The following is a 25,149-nucleotide window of genomic DNA, read 5'->3' as shown; positions in this document are numbered from 1 at the left end:
ATATGACGTCAGTTTGTTTTCGTGTGTCCCTCTTCGTTCTTTAGCTTTAGCAGAGATGCCAGATAGGAAAAAGGTTTTTGTTTTGAAGATATTCAATCGTTCGTTACCAAACAAAATAATAAACATTATTATATGCTTGTAAATGAAATTACTATATTATATTGTTATTTAAACATGACTGTTGAAACACATAAACTTATTTCCGCGTGCTGAATCAAAACAATTCAGTAACAACCCGGCATAAATGCTAATGATTGATAATGGTCTTTTTGTTACCTTTGTCATCGCGAAGAATTATTTCTCGTTGCGCCTATTAGTGGATTTATTTTTATATACTTGGATGCAAAAAATATCTCGGTAGTTTTATCAAAAGACGTTGTGTCGGCCAATATTTCTGAAGGCATTTTATTTGGCTACTGCTGGTTTTTCTGTTGTTTAAGTTCAGCATATCCTAAGCATCTTCTATGTTGGAAATCAGCATTCACTTTTTGTTTTATACCATGTTATTAGAATTCATATTAGTTTTAGTTTGTGTACAATTATATGATAAATTCGTTTATTTTTTTGCTTTCCGTCCATTATGAAAATGCACACTATATAATGTCCCATGGTAGTTATGCAATTGTGTGGACAACCGCAAAATTCAACTGAGCTGAAGAGCTGTTCCAAATGAGCAGCTATCTTGTATGAGCTGAACGGCTCTGAGCCGCTCACCATGATGAGCTGATTTGCCCATCTCTAGTTGCCACGGCCCGTTAACCCCAAAAACACTTCACTTTATTGCGCCTTTAGTTATGCAAAAAAGACGGGTGGGTAATGTCGGGGACATAACCGGAGTGACGTAGGACTATGCAAAGGGGACAGCTTTTGTTAAATATATATTTTAAATATATTGTTTTATTTTCTTCTCCTACGTGAATACCTACCTATCTACCTGAAAAATGGATTAGTTTACTGTTTACTCTTTATGAATATGTTGATGGTTCTGAAAAGAACCTTTGGTGTTGTGTTTTTGTTATCACTCGATATTCCCATCTTGTTCGGTTAAACCTTCCTGTTTAGCTATTGCGTTTGCCACTCGCCACAGCTTTCAAATTTGGAAAATTTCTTCCCATCCAGCTTGTGACATGTTGTTCAGTAAATTACATTTAATACGACGTGTCGGAGAAACACTTTGCCACTCACTGAAACTAATTGTTGCCTTGATGAGCACCGAACCGAAGCTGCTCTGTTCTTGATGTGGGTTTTCTGATTGTCGTGAGCAGCTTTGCAAGCCAACTCGAGCACTCCGACGGCCGAAACTCTATAATCGTTGTTAGGTATACTGGTGCTCCGGCACCAATCCGTTCGGCCTAGTTACCCTTGCGGAGCAATCAATGAATGCGACCAACAGGGAACTGGAGACCTGCACGGTTCAAGTGAGACTTTGCCTTTCCCTTAACTTGTCCTCCTTTGTTACGTCCACGATGCCGATTTACGGGTTTACGGTTTGAAAGAAAATAAGATATTTTTTTGGGGTCCGCGTGTTTTATACTCTAGCGGTACACACTCACAGGATAGAGACAAATCTGCAGACTCAGCCAGAGGGGCGAGTCCAACGAGACGAACGAATGAGCGTTAAAAGGGAGCGATGGCAAAAAAATACATTCATTACGATTTGTTCGCTCGTTGGATTCACATGCAGGCTAAAAAGGGTCCTTTTCAGGATCACAAAATTATCTTCAATCTAAAGAGTTTATTGTTTTGTTGTCACTCGATATCCCCATCTTGTTCGGCTAAACCTTCCTGTTTAGCGATTGCATTTGCCACTCGCCACAGCTTTCACAGTTGGAAAATTTCTTCCCATCCAGCTTGTGACATATTTTACAGTAAATTACATTCAATGGCACGTCGCATTACCACCACTCAGTATCGGATTGGAGGTAATTTTAACCTGTAATTGAACATTTGCGATGACAGTGGTACAGTGTTGACTTTCAATGTGGGGTCATAATTTGGACCCCGAACTCTATGTTTACAAAAATGTCCAACTAAATATGTCGCACCTGTAGATCCGTCCAATTAGCTAAATGTCGAGATAAGTGTAAATTACTGTACTATCAATCTAGAAGCAATTTAAGAATTGGTGAAAATCAATAAGATCAGAACAACTGCCAAATTCACATACTCATCATATCCTGGCAAATAAATTATGAAAAAATCAATTTGTGTTTTATTATTATTTTGGATATTGTTTTAGAAAGCATTGAACTATATTTCCTAAACTCTTTTTTGGAAGGTTTAATGGCCCTGAAAAGCGCCTTGTTTTATGGAATGGTTCCAATTTAGAAAACTTTGTACTCGTGGTTTTGAAAAAAACCTTTTCGAACGCCATCGATGCCGCCTTGTTCTGGATTTGCCACCAAAGCAGTTTGTATAAAGAACAAACGTTTTTCTTCTGCTACATGCTGCCGTTTTGCGATTGCGTTTGCCACTCACTGCAACTGCCTGTTGTTGTCTTGATGTCCACCGAACCGAATGCAGGTTTTCTTATCGTCGCGAGCAGCTTTGTCAGTCAACTCGATCACTTCAGCGGCCGAAACTATATAACGCCGGCTAGGTGGACTGGTGCACTGATACTAACGCGCTCGGCCTAGCTACCCTTGCGGGGAACTCCAGATCAACACGGTTCGAGCGGGATTTTGCCTTTCCCTTCACTTTTCCTCCTTTACCATGTCCAGACATGGCTGCTTGGGTTGGTTTGTTGATGTGTTGTGATGCGAACCGATATGGTGTACGGTTTGAATGAGAATCATCGTTACGGCAACGGAGCGGGGATTTTTAAGCTGACTGGCTGGCTCGAGAATTACACATGTGTGAGACTGCGTTCATTGTTTCGTTCATTTTTTCTTTTTCCTTTCCAATCATGCTTCATTCTATTTCGTTGCTGCTCTGGTTGCCCGGTTTGGTCGGTACGATTTGAGGAGCACAAAATGGACCAATCAAAAATGGGCACATAGTGCATTTTGACAATGCTTGATATTTCACAATTATTCGATTATTTATCTCAAGAAAAATGAAATGTTATTCGTAATGATAGATGCGTAGATATATTTCCTATCAATTGATGCAAAAACCTTTGCGATCTATTGAGAAATGCTCGAGTTATAAGCGTTCCAAATCTTGCATTTTTTCCTACTTGTTCAGTGCCTAGATTCCCATTTCACCCCCTATATCTTCCGGTTAGACGTAGTCCTACGTCAAAAATCAAAACCATATTTTTAGTGCAGTGATACCGATTATTTCTGCGATTTACAATATTTCTAGTGCAGCGAAAAAACCTGTTTTTCTATATAGAGTTTCAAAGGAAAAAATAAAAATTTGAATTTTTCATCAAATACACCGTTTATTTTATTGAAAAAACTATATGGCCTAATACAGTAGATCCTAAGTAGTACGTTTATAGTGAAAAACTTTTCAACTTTTTGCATTTTCAACGAATTTGAACAGAATTTTCTGCCGGCGCTCTAAAATCGTGGTTTGGTGGTTTGGTACATAAAAATGACTCCCAAATTAAAATCGTAGATTTTTAGCGGCCCAAAAAAAATTGAGTATTGCCAGATACCTTTACAAGATTTTGAAATAATATTCCAAGTGCAGCGAAAAGAATATTTTTTGATGGTGGCAATATACACTCGACAAAAAACAAATAGAGGAACAGAATGCGAAGTCGGAAATTTTAAATGATTTTTGACATGCTTGAGATGCATCATTTTGAAGCTACAACTTTCAGGTGTTAGAATATTTTTCATACATATTTTTATCTTGGTGTGTGTAGTGTAGTGGGCAACAATATCGGGAACAAATGAAAAATCGATTTTTCTTTATTTTTTCAAGAATATTCTGGATTAACACAATTTTTTGCCAGCCAACTCAACAGCAAATCCAATTAACTTCATCAATCAGCTTTTTTTTTGGTTTCAAGGACGTTCCTGTAGGACCTACCCACACAGAGATATTTCAGTTTGAATGAAAAATCACCCCTTCGTCTTTGATAATGAATAATTCAATAAACAACCATCGCACCGTTATTCAAAAGGCAGTTTTGAAAACTACAATAAATTCTGCACAAGGATAGTTTGTTACTTTGACGGAAAAAATTATTCAAGTTTTTTGCATCGATTTAAAAAAAGTGCCAAAAACCGGATTTTCATAGTGCTTTACAAAATTCACTGTAGTTCTGCAAATATCGCAGTAAGTTTTAATGTTTGCAGGCAAATTTTTAGCCTAGTGTATTCCCTAAACATCTGTGAACATTTCATATTGATACGTTCAGCCGTTTTTTCTAGCCGATTTTTCAAAGTTTGGAGTAAATTAGAGGAGCATTTATTTGATCGCAATCGTACCAGAAGTATAAAATCCTACGCGACTCTCAGAATGAACGATTCGTAACTTTCGTTTTCATGCATTTGTAGGTATAAAAATTGTAAGGAGTGATGATACTCACACATATTCATACGTATTTCCACACATACACGCACTCTTCACCCACAAACTCATAAAGACGAAAGTTACGAATCGTTCATTCTGAGAGCCGCGTAGGATTTTATACTTCTGGAAAGAAAAATAGAATGAGGCAAAAATAATGGTTGAAAGTTAAAAGTAGGAAAACAATCAATGAAAATGTATTGCTAAAAGTAAGCCAGATCTCCCCAAATTTTCCAAAAATAACTAAAAGAAATTAATCATAAGTGGTATTGAGACCAAATAAACAAATGAGATAAAAAAAACAGCAAAACAAAGGTGTAACGCTTGAGCGTTGAGCGATGCGGATGGCCGCGAATATATTGTCGTTGAGAACAAACATTAATTTGAGATGTCTTCTTCTTCTTGAATGGCGTTAACGTTCCCTGTGGAACTTTTGCCGTCTTAACGTATGTATTAACTAGCGTCATTTATTAATACTTAGTTGAGATTTCTTAAGCCAAATAATACGCCTCGAATGTATTGCGAGGGACAAGCTCTAGAATACGCGTGACCACAGTGCAAGTCGAAGGAAATTTCTCTGACGAAAAATCCCCCGGCCAGAACGGGAATCGAACCCGAACACCCGGCATGATAATGTGAGACGCTAACCACTCGGCCACAGGTGCGCTTAGATTTGAAATGTGCTATGGGTATATTCATAGGGAACATTAAGCGTTGCGGTCCAACAAGAACGAACGGAACGTTTTGGAACGTTTCGCGAAAGACTCATTTGTGATATCCACTAAACTGTGAACAAAAAAAAAACAAATTATATTAGGCATCATAGTTATTTTCGCTATTATGTATTCCCGGATCGGTCCTACATTACACAATATTTCCTACATTTTAACTACAGTGGATAAGATAATGTCGGTCCGTTGTTTTGATCGTCCAGGTCGGGTATCGTGCGTTCAAGTCAGTTGAGATTGGTTTTGTTTAATGCAGCTTATCGTATCAAATAAATTATTAAGAAGCTCCTAAACAACTTCTGCCGGTATGTATTGTGTGTCGTTGCGAATGCAGCGTTGAGTAGACGATAAAATATAACAATACGCTTTTACAATATTGTATACGCTCTTCAGTATCTTACAAATGAAGAAAAGCCACACGCCACGAATATTCCTTAGTCTATTACATTTGCTCTAAAAACCACTCGCCTTATTGCCTACCAATCCCATCGCGATGGAATTTACTGGTGATCATCTTTAATCTAAAAAAAAACAAACAACACCAGACAGCCTCCTCAATCATCCTTTTTCTCCGTGGCCGACTTGGTGGCTTTGGCCTGGGGCGAAGATTTCTTGTTCTTTCGCTTTTTGGTCCCATTCGGTGACGATGGTGCGCTCTTGGATGCGTCAGATTCGTCGACGACTGGCGATGGCTGAGCGACGGAACCATCCATCAGCGCTCCCCCGGGTGCCTTAGTTTTGGCCTCCTGTTCTTCGAGCATTTCTGCCGAAAAACCGAACTCATTGATACGCTTCGAGTCCACCTTGTAGATCCAGCGTTGGTAGAGGAATATGAAGAAGACAATATCTAGAGAGAGGCAGGAATAGAAAACACAAAGATTAGATAAGATGCGGAGCAATGGTTCAGCTTATCTTAATTGTATTCATAAGGTTTGCTGATAACTCGGATGGAGAGAATGCTAATAGAAACACTTGATAGCATTGATCCAGTGGTGTCTCGTCCATATGTGCACCTCATGCACTGCACAACCTAATATTTGAAAAAGGAAAAAAAATATATAGCGGCCCTATTCTGCACACTGCAATTGTGCGGCCTAGGATAACCTATGCCTCACTTGTATGGTGGCCAAAGACTAAGGAGACTGTAGCTACAAAAAAACTAAACAAACCCCAACGACTAGCATGCGTTGCAATTACTGGAGCAATGCGAAGGACTTCTTCAAAGGCATCGGAGGCTATCCTTCACCTGGTACCTTTGAATCAATATGTTCAGCTAGAGGCTAGAAAAAGCGCTTTAAAGCTTAAAAGATGGAAAAAAAAATACTAGACGGGGACAAAACTGGTCACTTTAGCACCCTTAATCTCTTACCCAATGGACCAGCCTCAGAGATGAACAGTGATTGGATGGAACCTAGGATTAATTATGACATTCCATACAGAGTGATCGAACTTTCTCGTTCAGTATGGGATGAGGGTTATCCTAGCGCTCGTAATGGTTCAATCATGTTCTACACTGATGGGTCGAGAATGGGTAACAGAACAGGTGCTGGAATGTATGTTCCCAGAATAAAACATTCTGTAGCTATGGGGCACTGGCCAACAGTTTTCCCGGCAGAAATAGCTGCAATAATAGAATGTTTACATGTTTGCCTCAAAAGAAAATATAGGCATGCTGAAATCTGCATATTCTCAGACAGTCAAATGGCACTTAATGCTCTAAATGCTTTTAAATGCTCTTCAAAAATTGTTTGGGAATGCATCTTCCTTTTACAGCAATTAAGTCAGATAAGTTCGGTACAACTGTACTGGCCATTCCTGGCCATTGCGGTATAGAGGGCAACGAGCGTGCAGATGAACTTGCCAGGAACGGCTCAAACTCACCATTCACTGGTCTAGAACCATTATGTGGACTTCTGACTGTGTGTTGAAAAGTGAGCTGAAGAAATGGGAAGACCGGGAAGTGACAGCCAATTGGATGGCTGCAAAACTTAAACAGGCAAAAAAATTGATTGCGCCGAGTATTAAAATTATTCAACAACGCGATATATCGTCACAATTTAGAACAAAATATGGATATTGTTGGACAGTATATTGTTGATGAGCTTTTGGAAAGACCCTTTGCGAAAAGGACCGAGGAAGAGAAATATATAAATATAAAAAGATATTCCACGACCGAAATTGCACAAGATAACACGACCTGTGTTAGAAACGGTTACACGGAACTTTAATGGATGTGCAAATCTGAATACGTCTATCTTCCGCTATAAAAACTCATTCAGCTACCAAAGATCCCATCAACAACAGCATGACATGCCGCACGTTTGGGAAAACTCGTATTGCGTTAAATCATACTAATAGCGAATTCGTTTTTGTTCGGTTTCAACCCCAGTGCCGCACTAACTGCTGTCAAAACGTTTTTTTATTCACTCAGTTTCGCACTCAGTGTCGCACTAGTTCGCCCCGAAAGCTGTAGTTTCGCACTGAGATGTTTCACGGGTTGGCACTCGGGTTCACCAATACAACTATACTGAACTGTCAAGTTCCGAATATTGTTTTGGAAAATCTAAAAATAAAGACTATGAAAATGGAAAACCTGCTGCTTTTGCTTTTGTATTATTGGAATCGTAATCCAATTCGAATTCTGATTTTGAAGAGTAGAGTAGACGGCATTAAGCTACGTGTGCTTTCATTGGGAGGTGAAAATAATGATGGATATTCAGGTGGAATAAATTTCAAAATCAAAATTATGAATGAAAATTTACTTTAACGTATCGAATATTTATTTTATGTGATTAAATAAAAGTTTTTTTTCCGATATCGCAGAATATTGAACGAAAACTGTGTCTAATGATGGTTTTATATTATAATAGTAATTATTTGTGGAACAAACAGGAAATGCATCGACAAATGGTTAAGTGAGTGTCAGAACTACATGTGTTAGGTAATCAAACAATATTAAGTAAAAATTTTCATTCAAACTTTTATATGTTTACACTGCACTTGGCCCTTCTGATCTGATGGAGAACAATTTACCTCCCCAGCACTAATATCACCACCAGACGTCGACACTGTACATTTGCCGTAGTATTTTTTTTTTTACAACTTAAATGCATTTTTATTCAGATGTTTTGCTATTTGCATACATATTTTACAGTTCAAGTGACACAGTCTGGGCTTTACATCTTCGGTTCAGCTTTTGGATTTAAAATCATACTGTTAAGCAAAAGTTCCTTATTTATAATTTGACAGTTGTTCACCATTTTAATGGTATTGTTTGAAATTAAATTTTAAAGAGACTACTTATAAACTACTAACTAACTAACTAATAACCAACTAACTAATCTACTATATACAAATTTTTTATCAGGTCAAATTCAGAGGATCTAGATTTCTCAACAAATTTAGCTTTTGTTTCATACATAATTGCATCTAGTTTTTGGATATTAGCCTCTTGGTGTAGATCCGAGATCCTTGTGTCAAAAGGACGATCAAGAATCATCCTCAATGCACGATTTTGCGCCACTTGGAGTTTGTTCCTGTGAGTCTGAGCACATGACCCCCACACCACAATTGCATAAAGGATGGCAGGAGCTATGATTTGATTGTAGACGGCCAGTTTGTTCACCTTTGAGAGACGGGATCGTCGACAGATCAGAGGGTACAGAGATCGAACCAAAGCGGAACACCTATTCAAATTCTTCTCCACGTGCTGACGGAAGAGGAGTTTCTGATCTATCACTAGCCCCAAATATGTTACTTCAGCGGACCACTCAACCCTTGTGCCATTCATCACCACAACGCAAGATGGAGGAGGTTTGAGTTTGGGAGACTGCCTGTGCAGGAACATGATTGTTTGGGTTTTGGAGGCATTGATTTTAATTTTCCATATGTTAGCATATTCAACAAAGGCGTCAAGGCATCGTTGAAGCCTGTTTGTTATTTCACGAGGCATCCTCCCCTTGACGGCAATTGCGGTGTCATCTGCGAACAGAAAGGACGCGCAGCCATCTCCCAGGGGAGGAGTGTCAGAGGTGTAAAGGCTGTACAGCAAAGGGCCCAGCAGACTTCCCTGCGGGACCCCTGCCTGGATGGAAAATGTGTTTGACAAACAGCCATTCAACGATACCCTGAACGACCTTTGCTGAAGGTAACACCGGATGATTTTCACGAGATAAATTGGAATGTTAAAGGAACAGAGCTTATATACAAGCCCGTCATGCCAGACACAGTCGAAAGCCTTTTCGACATCCAACAGTGCCAAGGCTGTGGACTTGGATACAGCCCTGTTCCTTTGGATGGTGTTCATCACTCTCACTAGTTGGTGGATAGTCGAATGCCCCCGTCTAAACCCAAACTGTTCAGGCAGGAGGATGTTGTTTTTTTTTTATCCCATTTATTTATTTAAGGCTCATTAGCATTTTAGCTGTAACAGAGCCGAATTTTAATCGTGTACATGTCACATGATTATCAGATCTATAATTAGCACATTACACAGTTGCCATTCGCCAGTATTCCTTCTATACCATTACATATGGTACATTCACACAGTAGCCATTTAGGCGTAAGAGTTATTCTTTCTGTTCTTCCATTATCCAGTTGAACCACCGGACAGCGGAGACAGTTGATTGATCATTGTTGAGTTATTTATAGAACAGTAGCCCGATGTGTCTGGCAGAGCAGAGCAGTTGTATGGATGAATCGATCTTATTTCGACCGTGGATCGATCTCCATCGCTGATGATTGTTGCGTGGACGTAGCTATTCTGTAACAACACAAAGATGGTCAATGAGGGCCCTGAGTTATGAACTCACGATCGATCGCTTACTAAGCGAACGCGCAACCAATGTGGCTACGGAGACCCCCTAGGATGTTGTTGACCTCAACAAATTTTCGCAATCGGAATAAAATGATTTTTTCAAAAAGTTTGCCCAGCGCTGAAAGGAGGCTGATAGGTCTGTAGCTTGAAGGTAGAGTTGGATCCTTCCCGGGTTTGCGGATCTTCGCTTCTTTCCAGATGCTTGGATAATAGTGCAATTCCAAGCATCGATTGAAGATGTTGCTGAGCAGCGAGTAGACTTTGGGAGTGAGCCTTTTCAGGATCAGGTTGAAGATTCCATCAAACCCGGGAGCCTTCATATTCTTAGTGGCCTTCAGCGCTGAGCAAACTTGTTCTGCATTGACCTTATCTTCCCGAGGTATGGCACATGGGGAGGTATCTAGTTCTTGGACGCACTGCGCAACCTGCTGTTCGAGCGGACTAGCCATATGCGAGCCAAGCAAATGCGACGATGCAATGTGATTGCCTATCGCATTCGCTTTCTCAATAGGCGCAACGAGGAGACTATCGCCGACCTTGAGAGGAGGAACTGGTTTCGGATGGTTTTTCAGCACTTTGGCAACCTTCCAAAATGGTCTGGAGCGATCATCCAAGTTTTGTACGGTGCGCCCGAAGCTGTTGTTTCGAAGAGAGACCATCCTGGAAGCAATCTGCCTGTTCAGATCGGCCATCTCTTCCTTTCTGCCGAGATCCCCGGTCCTCTGAAACTGGCGTCTACGCACATTTCGCAAGCGGATCAATAGTTGAGTGTAAGAGTCAATAGCAACGAACTTACCCCTCACAGGAACACGCCGCACACACGCCACATCAGCCACGGAGATGGCGTATTGAAGTCCCTCTAATGCTTGGTCGATGTCCTCCACTGAATGCAGCAGCGGGTTCTCCTCGAGGTGATGGTTCACCATCCTTCCAAACGCCAGCCAGTTGACGTGATGGTAATCCTTTCGAAGGTAGATGGCTGGAACAATGTTGACCCCTACTTCAGCAACCACCGGAAGGTGATCGGAGCTGAGCTCGTTTACCGCCACCGGCTTGGTCAGCATGATGTTTGAAAGGAAGATGTCCAAAGTCGATGGATTTCCCGCAGGTGAGGTGAAGGTTGGCTCGTCCGAGAACTGTACCGCATACTGCCCATGTTGCGCGTGGTCGAAGAGAAGCCGCCCGTTTTGATTTTGTCGGTAGTTCCGCCAATCCTCATGGCGGGCGTTGAGATCACCCCCAACAACAAAGCGAGAAGAGGTGCGAGTGATGGCAGTCAAGTCATTTTGGAACTGACGCGCCATCCTGTTGCTGTTCGGACACTGATGAGGACAGTACACGGCAATGAAATGGATGTTGCCGTTTGTCAATGCGACCTCCACACTAATCGCCTCGATGACCGACGTGCGAACGTGCGGAAGTATGTTGAGCTTCAGGCCTTTCCGTACGATGACCGCAACACCGCCCCCCCTAGAGCTGGTGCGATCAAGCCGGATGATGTTGTGATCCGGCAGCCAGAAACTGTCACCGGATTTTAGGTGGGTCTCTGAGAGCAGACCCACGTCGATGCTGTGTCTGCCGACGAAATCGGCAAACTCGATGGCTTTTGCTCTTATCGAGCAAGTGTTTCAAGTGGCAATTTTCAGAGACCTAAGAGCCATATTCAATGATAAACTTACCAAGCACATTCATCTGCTCGGGCTTGTTGCGGCACGCGCGGAGGGCGGTCGTCATCTTGTCAAAAATTTCCAGTAGCTCCGTCGGGGTGAACTTTTCGGAGTTGGTTTCAGTTTGTGGTGGGCGCCAAAATCCAGGGGGGGTGGGAGGCGAGCGCTGTCCGGCGGGCTCGCCGGAGGTACGTTGAGGAGGGGCAGCTCGATCCCGAGCGCTTGGATGAGTTGTTTGCTGAGTGGGGCGAAGCGGAGGAAAATCTTCTGCTCTAAACGACTTCTCCTTCTTCCGCCCCGGTTGATTGTTGATAGACGCCTGCTTGCGGATATGTTTGAAATTTTCGCGTTTCGGGCATTGCCGGTCCGAACCCTGATGAGCGCCGCCACAGTTGATACATTTGTACTCCACTTTACCAGCTTTGTCCACTGGGCAGTCATCAGTGGCGTGGTCCTTAGCACACGTGCTGCAGCGAGGTTTGATGTTACAGTTGCGGGTGCCATGTCCAAAATTCAGGCACCGCTGGCACTGGGTGACGTCGCGACGGCCGCCACGGTAAGGTTCCCATCGGATTCTCAGGGAAAAAAGAGAGCGGATCGCTTTGAGGGCATTCAGCGTCACCGTCCCTTTCTGAAAGTGCACCAGAAACAGACAGTCCGGGTACATCTTCTCGTTTTCACCTCTACGTTTCATCCGGTAAATGGCGGTTACGACTAGCTTAAACCGATCCTTGAGTTCAGCGGTGATCGTCTTCGGGTCGTAGTTAGACAGGCCGCGAATAACAGCCTTGAAGGGTTTGTCCCCCGGGATGTCGTGGGTGAAAAACTCAATATTGGCATTCTTCAAAAACGCCACGACCAGATCAAATTCATTCCGCGTACGGAGGAAAACTTTAGTGCCGATGCCACATAGCTTATATTCTGCTTTAACGCCCATCGATGCAAATTCACTGATGAGTTTGTCGAAAGCGACCGCCTTCACCACCAGCGGAGGGAGTTTGATTTTGGATGCTGCCTCAGTAGCAGAGTTTGCATTTTCAACCGTCGCGCCGAAGTCGCCTACTTCAGTGTCGTTCGATGCGGTGTCACAGTCGCGAAGGCTCGACTCTGTGCGGGCACTTTTCACCGCGCCACCATCGCGTGCATCATTAGATGACGCTTGCCTTGAAAATTTATTGCCCCTGGCAATGCGATCATTTTTTGCAGGGCTCGAGCCTGCCTTCCTCTTCTTCTTGCTCATCACACACTACGCGAAGCGTCAAATTTATGACGCGGTAAGAAGAAAACACACGATACAAATAACGCGAAAAACGAAAAGAAAAAACCACACGACAATATCCAAGTTGGATTACCACTGGTGGGGTCCAATCTTAGATCGAAGCGCAGCGAAAGCAAAGTGAACTGGACTGCTCAACAGTCCGATGCCGAATGATGATAATCTCTGCCGTCGTAAATATAAACAAATCAGACTATATAACGCACACCAACAAACCACCGCATTCGTGAAACTGAAAACGTTTTTTTATTACAGAGTCAGTTTGGCACTGACTCAGTTTTAAAAACGAATTCGCTATAATTAAGTCACAAGAAACAAGCATAATTCAATTGTGAAGAAAAGGCATGAAAACCCTCATAGATTTTTTTTCTCAGTTCACATGGCCTGAGTTTCCGAGGTCACGATGAAATCATAATGTCTACAAATAGAGGAAACTATAAGGACATGTGTAATTTTTTGGCTGTAAAAGATATATCGTTTTCTGGCTTCATAAATGCCACGGCAGTGTTTTCTGGAACATCTGCAACAATTCAAATGAGTTGGTGAAAATTGTTGGATCCACCATGCTAGAGCAGATCGCGCGGGAAGTAAAACAAGCTGATTTCGTTGCAGTTATGATCGACGAAATCACTGGTATTTCTTGAAAATCTCAGTTGGCTACAACACTATGATATAGCACGAACGACGGGAGTAGTATGGATGAAATATAAGTTCAAAAACGCATGACCCTTTGACATTCGTCATGAATTGAACTTTTTCTTACATTTTATTTTAGTATTCCTGTCGAAAGATTTTTATCATTGAGAGATGTTAGTAGTGAAAAGTCCGGTACAGCTTTAGCAACCATATCGTTGAGGTGGTCGTACACTATTTGTCCGGAGGTCAAATATTTGACACTTTTTGACAGAAAAAGTTTGGTTTTAAATTTGTACAAACACAATTTTTTTTGCCACTCCTCAATTATCAACAGTGGCAAACAATGTCAAACATCTAACATGGAAAAAATTTGGCTGAAATATTTAAGGTAACCTAACCACGTACCGACAGTTTTGACGATTAGGATGAAAAATATTTTAGGCTTCCAATAACTGAATATTTGCTTGTCGTGTTTTGTGTCGAATATATTTGATCAGTATACGTTGGTCAAATTTTATCTGTCAAAAAGAGTCAAATATTTAGCTTCGGTCAAACAGTGTATGAGCACCATCAGTTTACTGCAGTAATTTGGAGTATCACTTGCTTGAGTGATGTCAGGAGATAGAGGAGGAATCCAGGCGATCGCAAAGAAGTCGTTTCCAAACGCTGATTATATTCATTGTAGGGCACATGTTCTCAATATTGTTTTGCTGCAATCTTGCACGAAAAATTCAAAAACAGGGAAATATTTTTCTTCCCTCTCTTCGTTGGCATCATTCTTCATCCAAAGCCCAAAGCGCGATTGCGAGATGAAGAAATTTATGCAACAGAACATCCCGAACAGGTGCAAAGTCAAGTGGACCTGAAGCTCTAGGATGATCAACATAGTTGAGACATATAGCAAAGAAAATAATATAATAAATAAATAATATAATAAATAAAATAATTATGGACTCGGAAACTACTGAACCGATCAACATGCCATACAAATGAGTCTCAAATTTCTGCATTACTCGAGAATTAATCAAGCAAATGGTAACAAATTTTGCATGTGGAGGTTTTAGGGTGCAATAAATGATTCTGTGGTAGTTATATACTCCTCCCCCCTCTTTTAGGAGGGGCTGCCATAAAAATGAAACACAAATTTCTGCATAACTCGAGAATAAATCAAGCAAACGAAACGAAATTTGGCATGTGCAGGTTTTAGGGTGCAATAAATGTTTTTACGGTGGTTAGACACTCCACTCCCCTCTTTAAGGAGGAGCTGCCATACAAATGAAAGACAAGTTTCTGCATAATCCGAAAACTGATCAATCAAATGGAGCCAAATTTGTCATGCGAATGTTTTAGGGGACACGAAACGTTTCCATGATGAATAGTCACTCCTCCCCTCAACCTGAGGAGGGCGGGGGGGATTGATCTTTGTTCGAAACTGGAAATAGATTTTAATGTGATGAAACTCACTCCTATATCTTCTTCTATCTATACCAATAAAAAGTATCGCTGAATGTGTTGATAAGAGCAGAACTCGAGGAAGGAATTGTCCGATTTAGGGCTGTCGGTATTCTATCATATTTTCTGTATAAAACATTTATTCCATGTAACGGAATTGTGTCGGAAAATAATCTGATATTATAATGATTAGAAGATGATTGAATGAACAGTTCTGCGATTGGACCCATGAACTTGCTCATAGTAAGAAAACGTGAATGTTTGAAGGTATTGATAACAAAAAACAAATGTTGGGCGGGACGAAGTCTGCCGGGTCAGCTAGTACGAGTATAAAAGAGTTGAAAGACGAACGAAAATCACTTCAACACACTTCAACACACTTCAACACGGTGTTTCCCAGACATCTAGTAGATGATCTTTGTTGTCGGTTCTCTAATTTTGACAAAGTGAAGTTGGGTATTGAACTGCGAATGTTCAATACAAAGTCAGAATTTACCGAAAAGAAAATACCGGAGATTATAAAAACACTGACCAGCTGCAATCTTGACGATATTTTTTCGGAAATTATTTTCTCGCAAAGCTAATACTTCCATCAACCACAGCATCGGTTGAACGAACTTTTTCTGTTCTTCGTAGACTGAAGACCTACTTGTAATCAACGATGGGAGAAGAGCGACTCGAAAAGCATATACTTATGGCTATTGAAAACAATTTGCTTCTTGAGGTCCAACGTCAAAGTAGTTTTTTTGGAAAATATAATCGACCGATTTGCCCATCGCACAGAACGAAGAATTCGATTACTGTATCGCTATGAGAAATTTAATCAAACAAATCATTTTCCCCGAAAACAAGACTGAGGAGGGGAGGGGTCTATCTTTATTCTATTATATTTTCTGTATCAAACATTTATTTCATGTAACGGAGAAACATGTTATTTGCGAGTGGATTAAAAATCTTACACGAGAATTGTGTCTGAAAATAATCTGATATTATAATGATGAGTTTTGGTAGAAGTACTAGGAATTTTATAGTAAAAGGTAAATCCAACGGGGTCGTTTAGAAGATCAATCAATGAACAGTCATGCGATTGGACTTACGAACTTGCGTTTAGTAAGAACACGTGATTGTTTGAAGGTATTGATAACAAAACCAAATGGACGGGACGAAGTTTGCCGGGTCAGCTAGTACAACATATATCAACTACGCACGAATATGAAAAATAGTTCAAAATTAGAATTAGACTCTGATATGCTTGAATTACGATGAAACACAAAATAGTTCACCCTAGTCATTAAAATTAGATAAAGAAAACAATATTCGACCATTAGTTAACCCCCTTTTCGCGTTGAACAACTAGGTAATTCACTCACGAGACGCCACTGCGCGAAGGTGTATTTTTCCAAAGAAAACTAATTTATAAGCTTCAATTTGATATGTCGATCATCTGAATCGGTCCAGTAGTTCAACAGTTATGATTTTTTGTAGTGGCAAAAATGGGGAAAAAATGTTTTTTCGAACCATCAATTAACTTTGAAAAATCATACCTCAAAAACGAAAAAAATAGCATCTCCGATATCGAGATACGTAATGTAAAAAAAAACCTCAACTTTCAAGAAACAATATAAAAAAATATTGCGCCCTCTAGTCCAAAGCCATGAAAACAATAAAAAACGACTATCAGTATTTGCGAAGATAAAATTCATGAAAGACTAGCTCATTGGTTTCAATTTGATATGTCGATTATCTAAATCGATTCAGTGGTTCAAAAGTTATGAATTTTTGAAAAAAGTCATTCAGAAAAAGTCAGAAAAAGTAGAAATGGAAATGGGCACACTAATAAAAAAATTAAAAAATGCCGGTCTAATGTCTTGCGATGAAGAACAAAACTACTACTTTTGACGAATATCTGAGATCCACTATATCGGTTTGGCATGGAATGGCGGTAAAGATAGATAAAAATTGTCTACATCGAATAAGTACTTTCAAATAACTTTTTTTTCAATTTTCTTTAAAATAATTAATTTATCCCATACAACTTGGCCTATAACTTTTCGCAGACTCTTTTCCGATTAATTAAATTGTTGCTGGAAGTAAAATATTTCTCTATCGAATCAATTCGATAACTCTATTCGAACAACTTTTTTTGATTTTCAAAATTCTGTATATTTTCCCATATTAACCCATGCTCACGTTTCAGCCTATAACTTTTCTCTGTCACGATTAAAAAAAAATGAATTATGTGGAAAGATGAATGCTCGCGTAACTTTTGAAAAGGTCCTAAGTAACAAATGTAAACAAATCGAGTTAATGGATGCATACCATTAGTGCTCAATCATTGAATGCAATGCGAAAACAACCGTTCAAGTATCTATCCTTTTCACCTTTTTATTACCGATACAAAAAATGTCCAATGTACAGATTCGAATTTTAAGCACTCGACTATTATTTCGGACGCCTCTTTCCTCTGACGCTCGATACGTCCGAAGTAACAAAGCAATCAAAACAACACGAAGTCGCACTTCGGACATTTTGAGTTTTTGTTATTTTCGGGTGTTGATATCGTTTTTAGTACAATTCAACGAGTTATAACAATAATGATCTGCTTTTAGCACGAAAAGCAAGTATTTGAAGCGTTGTTCAGTAGTTATTTGCAAATTATCATCGTACAACGTAATTTGTCCAATGTACGAAGCGGTCAGTCAAAACGTCCAATGTCACATAACAACAGATACGATTGGTTTCGCGGAGTTATTATTGACTGCTAGTGGTAAAAGTAGTGATAAAGATCGATTCCTTTTGAAACAATTCGCGGAACAATGTTCCGATCTTCAACTTCGTTTTTCTCGAGTTGATGTGAATGTTACATAGGACCTTTTCAAAAATTACGCGAGAATGAATCAATTCTCTATCTAATGAGCATGACTGTGAAAGATGTTACTTGATAAACAATCAATTTATTTCAATTGAAATAATGCATTATTCATGAAATCCAGCAAAACGTTGAACAGAAACTTCCAAGCAACAAAAACTTTTGTCCGCTAATTTCACGTAAGTCCGTAAAGAAGGGAAGCGAAAACGAGAAAACTCGTGAGCGGTCCGTAAAGTGTTAATTGTATTCATAAGGTTTGCTGATAACCCGAATGGAGAGAATGCTGATAGAAACACTTGATAGCATTGATCAAACTGGGTGCACATTACTCACCGTCACGGAAGCATCCTAACCGATACATGGTTGGCATCTTGATAACGAACGCAAAGATGTCGTCGATGAAAGTGTTCAGGAATTTGTAGGTCATCATCCGCCACGGCAGATGGGCAACCGATTTCATCTTATAGTTGATGAAAAGTTGAGGTGTCATCATGATGAATCCAAACGTGAGCAGGAATCCATACAGCATGTTCAGCACGAACGAATACCAGCCCTTGTGTTCCTGGTAGAGCACCGAGTAAACGCCATAGGCAACCAGCAACGGGAAGCACAACCAGCCTAGATATTTGAAGGCTAGATTATCGTACACTTTGGTGCTAGATTCCACGTAGGAACCCTTATCCGAGAAGCTGATACGCGGCAGGAAGCCAAACACGAGATCCTGTCGGTTGATATTTATGTTAACAACCTTCTGAATCTTCCACACCTCAATGCCCAGCCCGACGAAACAACTGATCTTGATCATGAAATTGGTCTCATTATCTAGCACATACAGAAGCACAATCAGCGATTGGAACACGTTAAAAAACACCGACCGCACGGAGAGACCTTCGAGAGATTTACGATTGTTCCAGAACTGAATGTCATTCTTAAATGCGAGCAATTCAAAAATACTGTGAAAAATCGATACGGCAATCGTGATGCCCAACAGATAGGGATTAGTTTCCAGCAGGGTTTCTTTGAGCGAATCTTGATCCTCGTCGGATTCGGATCCTCCGGTGAGTGCTTCTCCGAAAATGTTATTCGTCCATTTGTTGCGCATTGTTTGGGCTGCGTAAAGTTGCCATTTGAAGAGTGATAATGGTTGATATGAAAGATTCAGTTCCAGCTCTGGCGTGGTGTTATTAATAGGTTGATATTCCCGCAACATATTCCAGTAATCATTGTAAAACACTATCGGAAGATAGGTATGGCCCCCCGGAAGGAACTTGATAAACTCGTCCAACGGAGGTGGCACCGTTCCTTGTGCCCAATTCGTTTGATCCGTTACCAAATTTATCGTTAAATTCGGATGCCAATGTGCCATTATTTTGTCCTCCATCAGCGCGCTATCCAACTCTTTCTCGAACTTCTCTTTCTCTCCGGCCAACAAATTGTGCGTCCTGACCCGTTTTATTTTCTTGTACTTGCTCAACATCGCACTCGCGGATCCCATGAATTTCCCCGCATAATCATCACCGGCTGCCGGATTGGGGCTTTTGCCTGCTTTAGTCACGTAAGTGTGCAGAAAAATAGATCCGTTGTTCATCAAGCGTTCTGAAGCCCTAATTTTAGTATTGACAGTAAAAATGCCATCACCGTTGCGACCCCCATACCAGTCCCCGTACATCAGGTCTTCCTGCAGCCAAACGAGGGAGCTGGGATCGTTAAAATCTACATACAGTGGGTCCTCGGAAATATATACGTGTAAATCGAACATGGTCCCGTTATCGAATAGATTCCAAGCCATAACCTTGCTTTTCCCTGGAACATTGCCCGGCTGAGTGTTGGCCGTATCAGTGGCAGGTTTCCGGAAGAACGAAGAAATAAAGTATATAACCAGTGCTCGCAATATCAAAGATTTGGTTATTGCGAAAAACGATTCCAACTTGGTTGGCTGTCGTGCTTGCTGCTGCTGAGAAAGAAAGGAAAAAGAGGAAAACCGTTACTAAAATTATCCCTAATTATCACGAAAACGTGACATTCAATCGTAGATTAACGCCCGAATACTAAACTGTTATCACTTCCAAAGTGGGGCAATACTTACTGCGTTAACGGCCTGATTGTTCGCGGCCACCAGTGGTTCACCTTCCCCTGCTCCTTCTCCTGTGGTAATCGGCTCACTCGGCCGATCACTTTGCTGATCACTCATTTCACCGATTTTCCTTTGCGATAAATTAGTTAAACTTGAAACTCATGCCACCCTCACAATGCGCTGTCTACAAACAATTGTGATTTGCTCAATCAGTCCAATTAATTCAGAATAGGCTCCGAATTAACGCAATGACGAGCTACGCTGGGGGACGATGAAAAAAGACAGCTGAGAACGAGCAGTAATCGACTGATTAATCGTGACAGGTGGTTCCAAAGTGACAAAAAAAAGATAGAAACATGACCCAAAAGCGATACGAACGATAAGTTGTGGGTAAACTTGTTTGCAGCTTTTGTTGTGTGCCATTTTAGCTGCGGGACACAGTGATAATGGGACTGTCTACATACCACGTGGACAACTTTAGCAGGGGTAGGGGTTACGAAAATTTCCCGGGCTCTGGCAACCCTATCTCAACCAATGCAAATTGAGCGTTTGCAGTATAAAGCAAGGCTCGTGCTTAGGGAGCTCACGTATTGTTTAATATTTGGATCATATAGGTTCATATTTGATTAAGTTGGATAATTTGCTTCGGCAAGCGATGTTTGGCTACCCATCCGGAAGCTTTCTTGGCGATTTGGCGATTAGAATCACTGCTGGAGAATCGCGCGGAGCACTTCATTTGCAATTTTAGGTTATGTTTTCCATGCTCATGATTTTCTCTGCTGGCTACAAAAAGGCGGCCATCTTAGCAATCCCTTGAAATTTCCACGTTTGTACACGATGATGAGAGAGGAGTTATCGGAGTTTTGAAAAAACTGTATTGACGAATCTACGTTAGATTTGCAACCAGATGGTGCAGCGAGTGATTTGGCTTGAAATTCGTTTGATTTTTTTTTTTTGATAAATCTGTATTTTTCTTCGAATTACCTGGGTTCAAGAATTTTTTCTACGGTGAAAAAATTATTTTACATTTTTTCATTTCATAACACAGAAAGGATGGCTTGGTATAAGTGTGAAAATTTGCATTTTTACCCGGTGAACGATGGGTGGCATATATTGCGCTTCAAATACTGCAGATTCTTCTCGTATCGGCTAAACGGAATCCCCTGCATAATTAAAGATGTAGAATCTTGTATTTATTGTTAGGAGAATAAATAGAGGGAACTCGAGCAACATTGTATAAGCCAGAGCGCGAGAGACTTCAGTTTGAAAATATCTATAGCCACGTACGGATGTGAATAAAGGTGTTGAACTTTAATTGAAAATTTAAACCGTGAAGTTTATTTGTGAAACCGTATCAATTCCCTGGTATAAGATCCTACAAAAGACATCAAGTAACTTAATATGGTATTGATTCCCAGCAAACATTAAATCGTATAATTTTGCACGTGCTAAGTCTTACAAGAAATCAAAATAAATCACAATCGCATATAATATCAATCAAAGTATGTATCGTGTATATTTGAAATCGCATAAAATGTAAAAACTCGCTTTTATATATCATTATCAAATTAAGTCGCAATTCGGTATAATAAACATGAGTTTTATGATGTACATTGTCATAAAATTTAGTCCGCATCATATGCGTATATTACGCTGGTGTAGCTTGTGTGTCGTATAAGCGTATAATTTAAATCGATTCAGTACTGCAGAGAATAGTGTTGCATGCTGAAGAAAATCATGAAACAGTAAATCATATTAGATCCTAATAAAGAACATATTACATCATATTGAAATGTCAATGAAATGCTTCAAAAATGACAAATGATTTACAAAAATGGACTTCTGAATATCAGCACTCGAAATTGCTGATGTTCGATGAAAGTAACAACGGAAAACATCCCTTCTAATGAAACAAGCAGCAAAACGAAGTGAACTACGCCATTGAACGCCAATCTTAGATATATACCACATCGAATTTGGCACATTGCATCGCATCGCTTTGCAAGATTGCCAGATTGATTTATTATTATCATTATAATCAGAATTTAGTTGGATATGATTGAGAAAACAAATTATATAGTGAAAATTGTAGTAACAATAATAATTTATTTTTTTTTAAATTGAGATAGTTTCATTGATATTTATTTATTTTTTTATTATTCCAGTTCAATGATATTATATATTTGGTTTCTATAATAGGGAAACCAAAGATCCTTTTCTTAAATAATAAAATCGGCAACCAGGAATGACTGATCCTACTGCATATAATGTATTAGGTTATATCATATCGAATCATATGTATGAGTTTTAATCGCTGTTGAATTAAATTTCAAATAACCGCGCGAGATAGCTGGTGGATGATAATCCAGACGACCGGAGTTCGAACCCACATCGGATCAGTTTTCACCAAACATCAATCTGTGCCATTTTAAACATTTATATTCCACTCACAACACAAGTAAATTAAATAATTATTATTTCTACAAATATAAATACTCGTATATAAAAATGGCGATTCGTGGGGCTATAATAAACATTTTACGAAAATATTTTGCGCCATTTTTTTTCTTTTCCATATCTGTAATAAATCGTATATGAGTATGGCAAAAGTCGTATTAGGTGCGTTGACAATTCATGATTATATTCTTATTAGATCGCAATTCAATTCCAACATAATCGATCAAAGTTGCATATTCATCCAAACTAATTCGGTAGGCATTTGCCATGTATGTATATGGCCTCCACTTTTGCATGCATATGCCAGAGTTATGCGCATTATATGCCAACCAAAATTTAGGGCATATGATGTTATATATACGCTTGATTTAATGTCGGAATTATCCACAGCATGAGATTCTGTAAAATGTCCGGGAGTTAGTACATATGCATAATCATGCAGTATCAAACTTCAAAATTTCGAAGATTATCCATGACTTTGGTCGCATTGTGTGTTGAAACCAGTGTAAATATACAAAAATGTAACTTTCTTACCATTTACTGACGTCGTCTAATGGTTAAAATGAATTTAAATAGAAATTAATAGACATAATCACGACGGAATTTTGCTTTTAAGCGCGTAGAAACACAAACACCACCACTTTTGCGGTTCTGAGCATAGGCAACTAATGTAGGTGTTGCATGAGCTGATACAGCTTGGCATAGTTTCGTCAATTCAACAGTATATAAATTGTATTCTGCATTTCCAAGAAATTTATCCCTATTTATCAATAAAAGGGTTGAACTGTTCGACAGTGTTGCAGGGTCGACTTCGATATTTTCTTCATATCATTTAACTTCCTGCTAAGATACATTGATAAGCGCAAAAAAAAATTCACTCCCATTTGGAATCTGCCGTAACTTTTGAAAAGGTCCAATGTATCAAATGTAAACAAATCGAGTTAATGGATTGACACTATTAGTTATAAATCATTAAACGTATTGCAAGAACAATCGTTAAAGTATCTATCCTCTTCATCTTTTTATCACCTATACAAAAAAAAAATAAAGGTACAGATTCGTATTTTAAGCATTCGACTGTTAGTACGGACGCAATTTTCATCCGACGCTAGCAACGTTCGAAATAACAAAGCAGTCAAAAAAACACGATATCGTACTTCGGTCGCTTTAAATCGTTTGTTACCGAATTCAATGCAATTCAACGAGTGATAATAATAATTTTTGTTTAGTAATTATTTTCAAATTCTTATGGTGCAACGTAATTTATATAACGTACCAACGCGGTCAATCTAAACGTCCAATGTAATATTTTTCGCTCTAAAGCTCAACTTTAAACTAAAATTGCGGAACAACAGTTTGGGTGGGTTGTTCAGAGTTATTATTGAATGCCAGTGGCGTAACTAGTTGATAAAGATGCGATAAAATAATTCGCGGTACAATGTTCCGGTCTTCAGCTCCGTTTTTTCGAGTTGACGTAAACGTTACATTGGACTTTTTCGAGAGATACGCGAGAAATCAAAGCGTTCCAATATTAAAAGTTTTTTCAAACTTTTTGAAATTTCAGTCAATACTACGTAAAAGCAGGTATTTAGTAGACCATTTTGCCGTTTCAGTATCATTGATTTATTTTCCGGAAAAAAACAAAAAAAAAGACTTTTGTTGCTAAATGGGTGCTTTTAGGGTATGACATGAAAAAATCCACTTCATGATTTATTTAAAAAAATAATAAAAACAAATAATCAATGGTCAATATGACACCCTTTGGCTTCGATAATCAACTGACAATGTATTTTCGGCATGAATTCTTCCAGGTTCTCTCACCAAATGTCGATGTAATCATCAACAGTCATAAAACCGTTGACCTGCGCTAAGTTTCGAACCCAGCCCACGAGAAACAGTCCCACACCATGATGCTTCGAACACTGAGCTTCATAGTCGATTGTAGGCCCTCGTCGCTCTTCCGCCCCACTAAGTGTCACCTTTTTTTTTTGTTAAACAACTCGAACTTGGACTCGTCCGACCAAATAACGTGCTTCCAGAACTCCAGAGGCTTATTGACATGGTCCTTCGCAAACTGAAATTGTTTTTTGTTGGTGTTGCTGATCATCGGTTGCTTTTTGGCGAAGTAGCTCTTTAGGTTCCGTTCCCCCAAGTGTCGTCGAGTGGTGCGTTTGAAAAGATCCAGGCCCAACCTTTCGTTAATCGCCCAAATGGTCGTTCGTAAGTATTCGTCACTTCCCGGATGATAAGCGTGTCCGTTCTTGCATCAGTCTAACGTTTTGGTTCGGCCACGCTGCCAAGTATATGATGCTTCCGAATGATCAGCTGGACCGCACCACGGCTTACAACTCAACAATGCTCCTTTGAGAATTCCTACGCTGGAAGTCAGGCACAATCAAATTTCGGAGATTTGCTTTCCACCCATTTTCACTCAGTGTCGCATTGGAGGCGATTTTGACCTGTAATTGGACATTGGCGATGAGAGTGGTACAGTGTCGACGTCTGGTGGCAACTTTCAATGTGGGGCCATAATTTGGGCCCCAACTCGATGTTTACAAAAATGTCCAGTTAGAGAAAAAAATGTCCAATTAAACGTGTCGCATTACAGGTCTTTCCAATTAGCTAAATGTCGCATTAAATGTAAATTACTGTATTGGGTTTTTGAAAGTGACCATCGCTTCAGCCCGACCAATTTTCAGTTGCGGGA

The 25,149-nt window shown here is 39.9% G+C and overlaps 1 protein-coding gene across 2 annotated transcripts; it reads right to left on the bottom strand.

Annotated features, from left to right (window-relative positions):
• Positions 1–5,275: 5,275 nt before the first annotated feature.
• On the bottom strand, positions 5,276–20,322 carry LOC129777740 (putative lipid scramblase CLPTM1). 2 transcript variants are annotated; one of them, XM_055784198.1, is made up of 3 exons: positions 19,998–20,322; positions 18,245–19,865; positions 5,276–6,042 (listed from the first exon to the last, which is right to left on the bottom strand). In XM_055784198.1, the coding sequence occupies exons 1-3, from the start codon at positions 20,100–20,102 to the stop codon at positions 5,750–5,752; spliced, it is 2,019 nt and encodes a 672-aa protein (XP_055640173.1). In that variant the 5' UTR covers positions 20,103–20,322; the 3' UTR covers positions 5,276–5,749. The 2 variants fall into 2 exon arrangements, with proteins under 2 accessions (XP_055640173.1, XP_055640174.1); XM_055784199.1 differs by having other exon boundaries at positions 18,245–19,862.
• Positions 20,323–25,149: the final 4,827 nt, after the last annotated feature.

Source organism: Toxorhynchites rutilus, chromosome 3 (assembly GCF_029784135.1).
Source record: "Toxorhynchites rutilus septentrionalis strain SRP chromosome 3, ASM2978413v1, whole genome shotgun sequence".
Taxonomy (NCBI): Eukaryota; Metazoa; Arthropoda; class Insecta; order Diptera; family Culicidae; genus Toxorhynchites; species Toxorhynchites rutilus.
The sequence above is the reverse complement of the archived record's forward strand: the minus strand, read 5'-3'. Positions and strand labels throughout refer to the sequence as shown.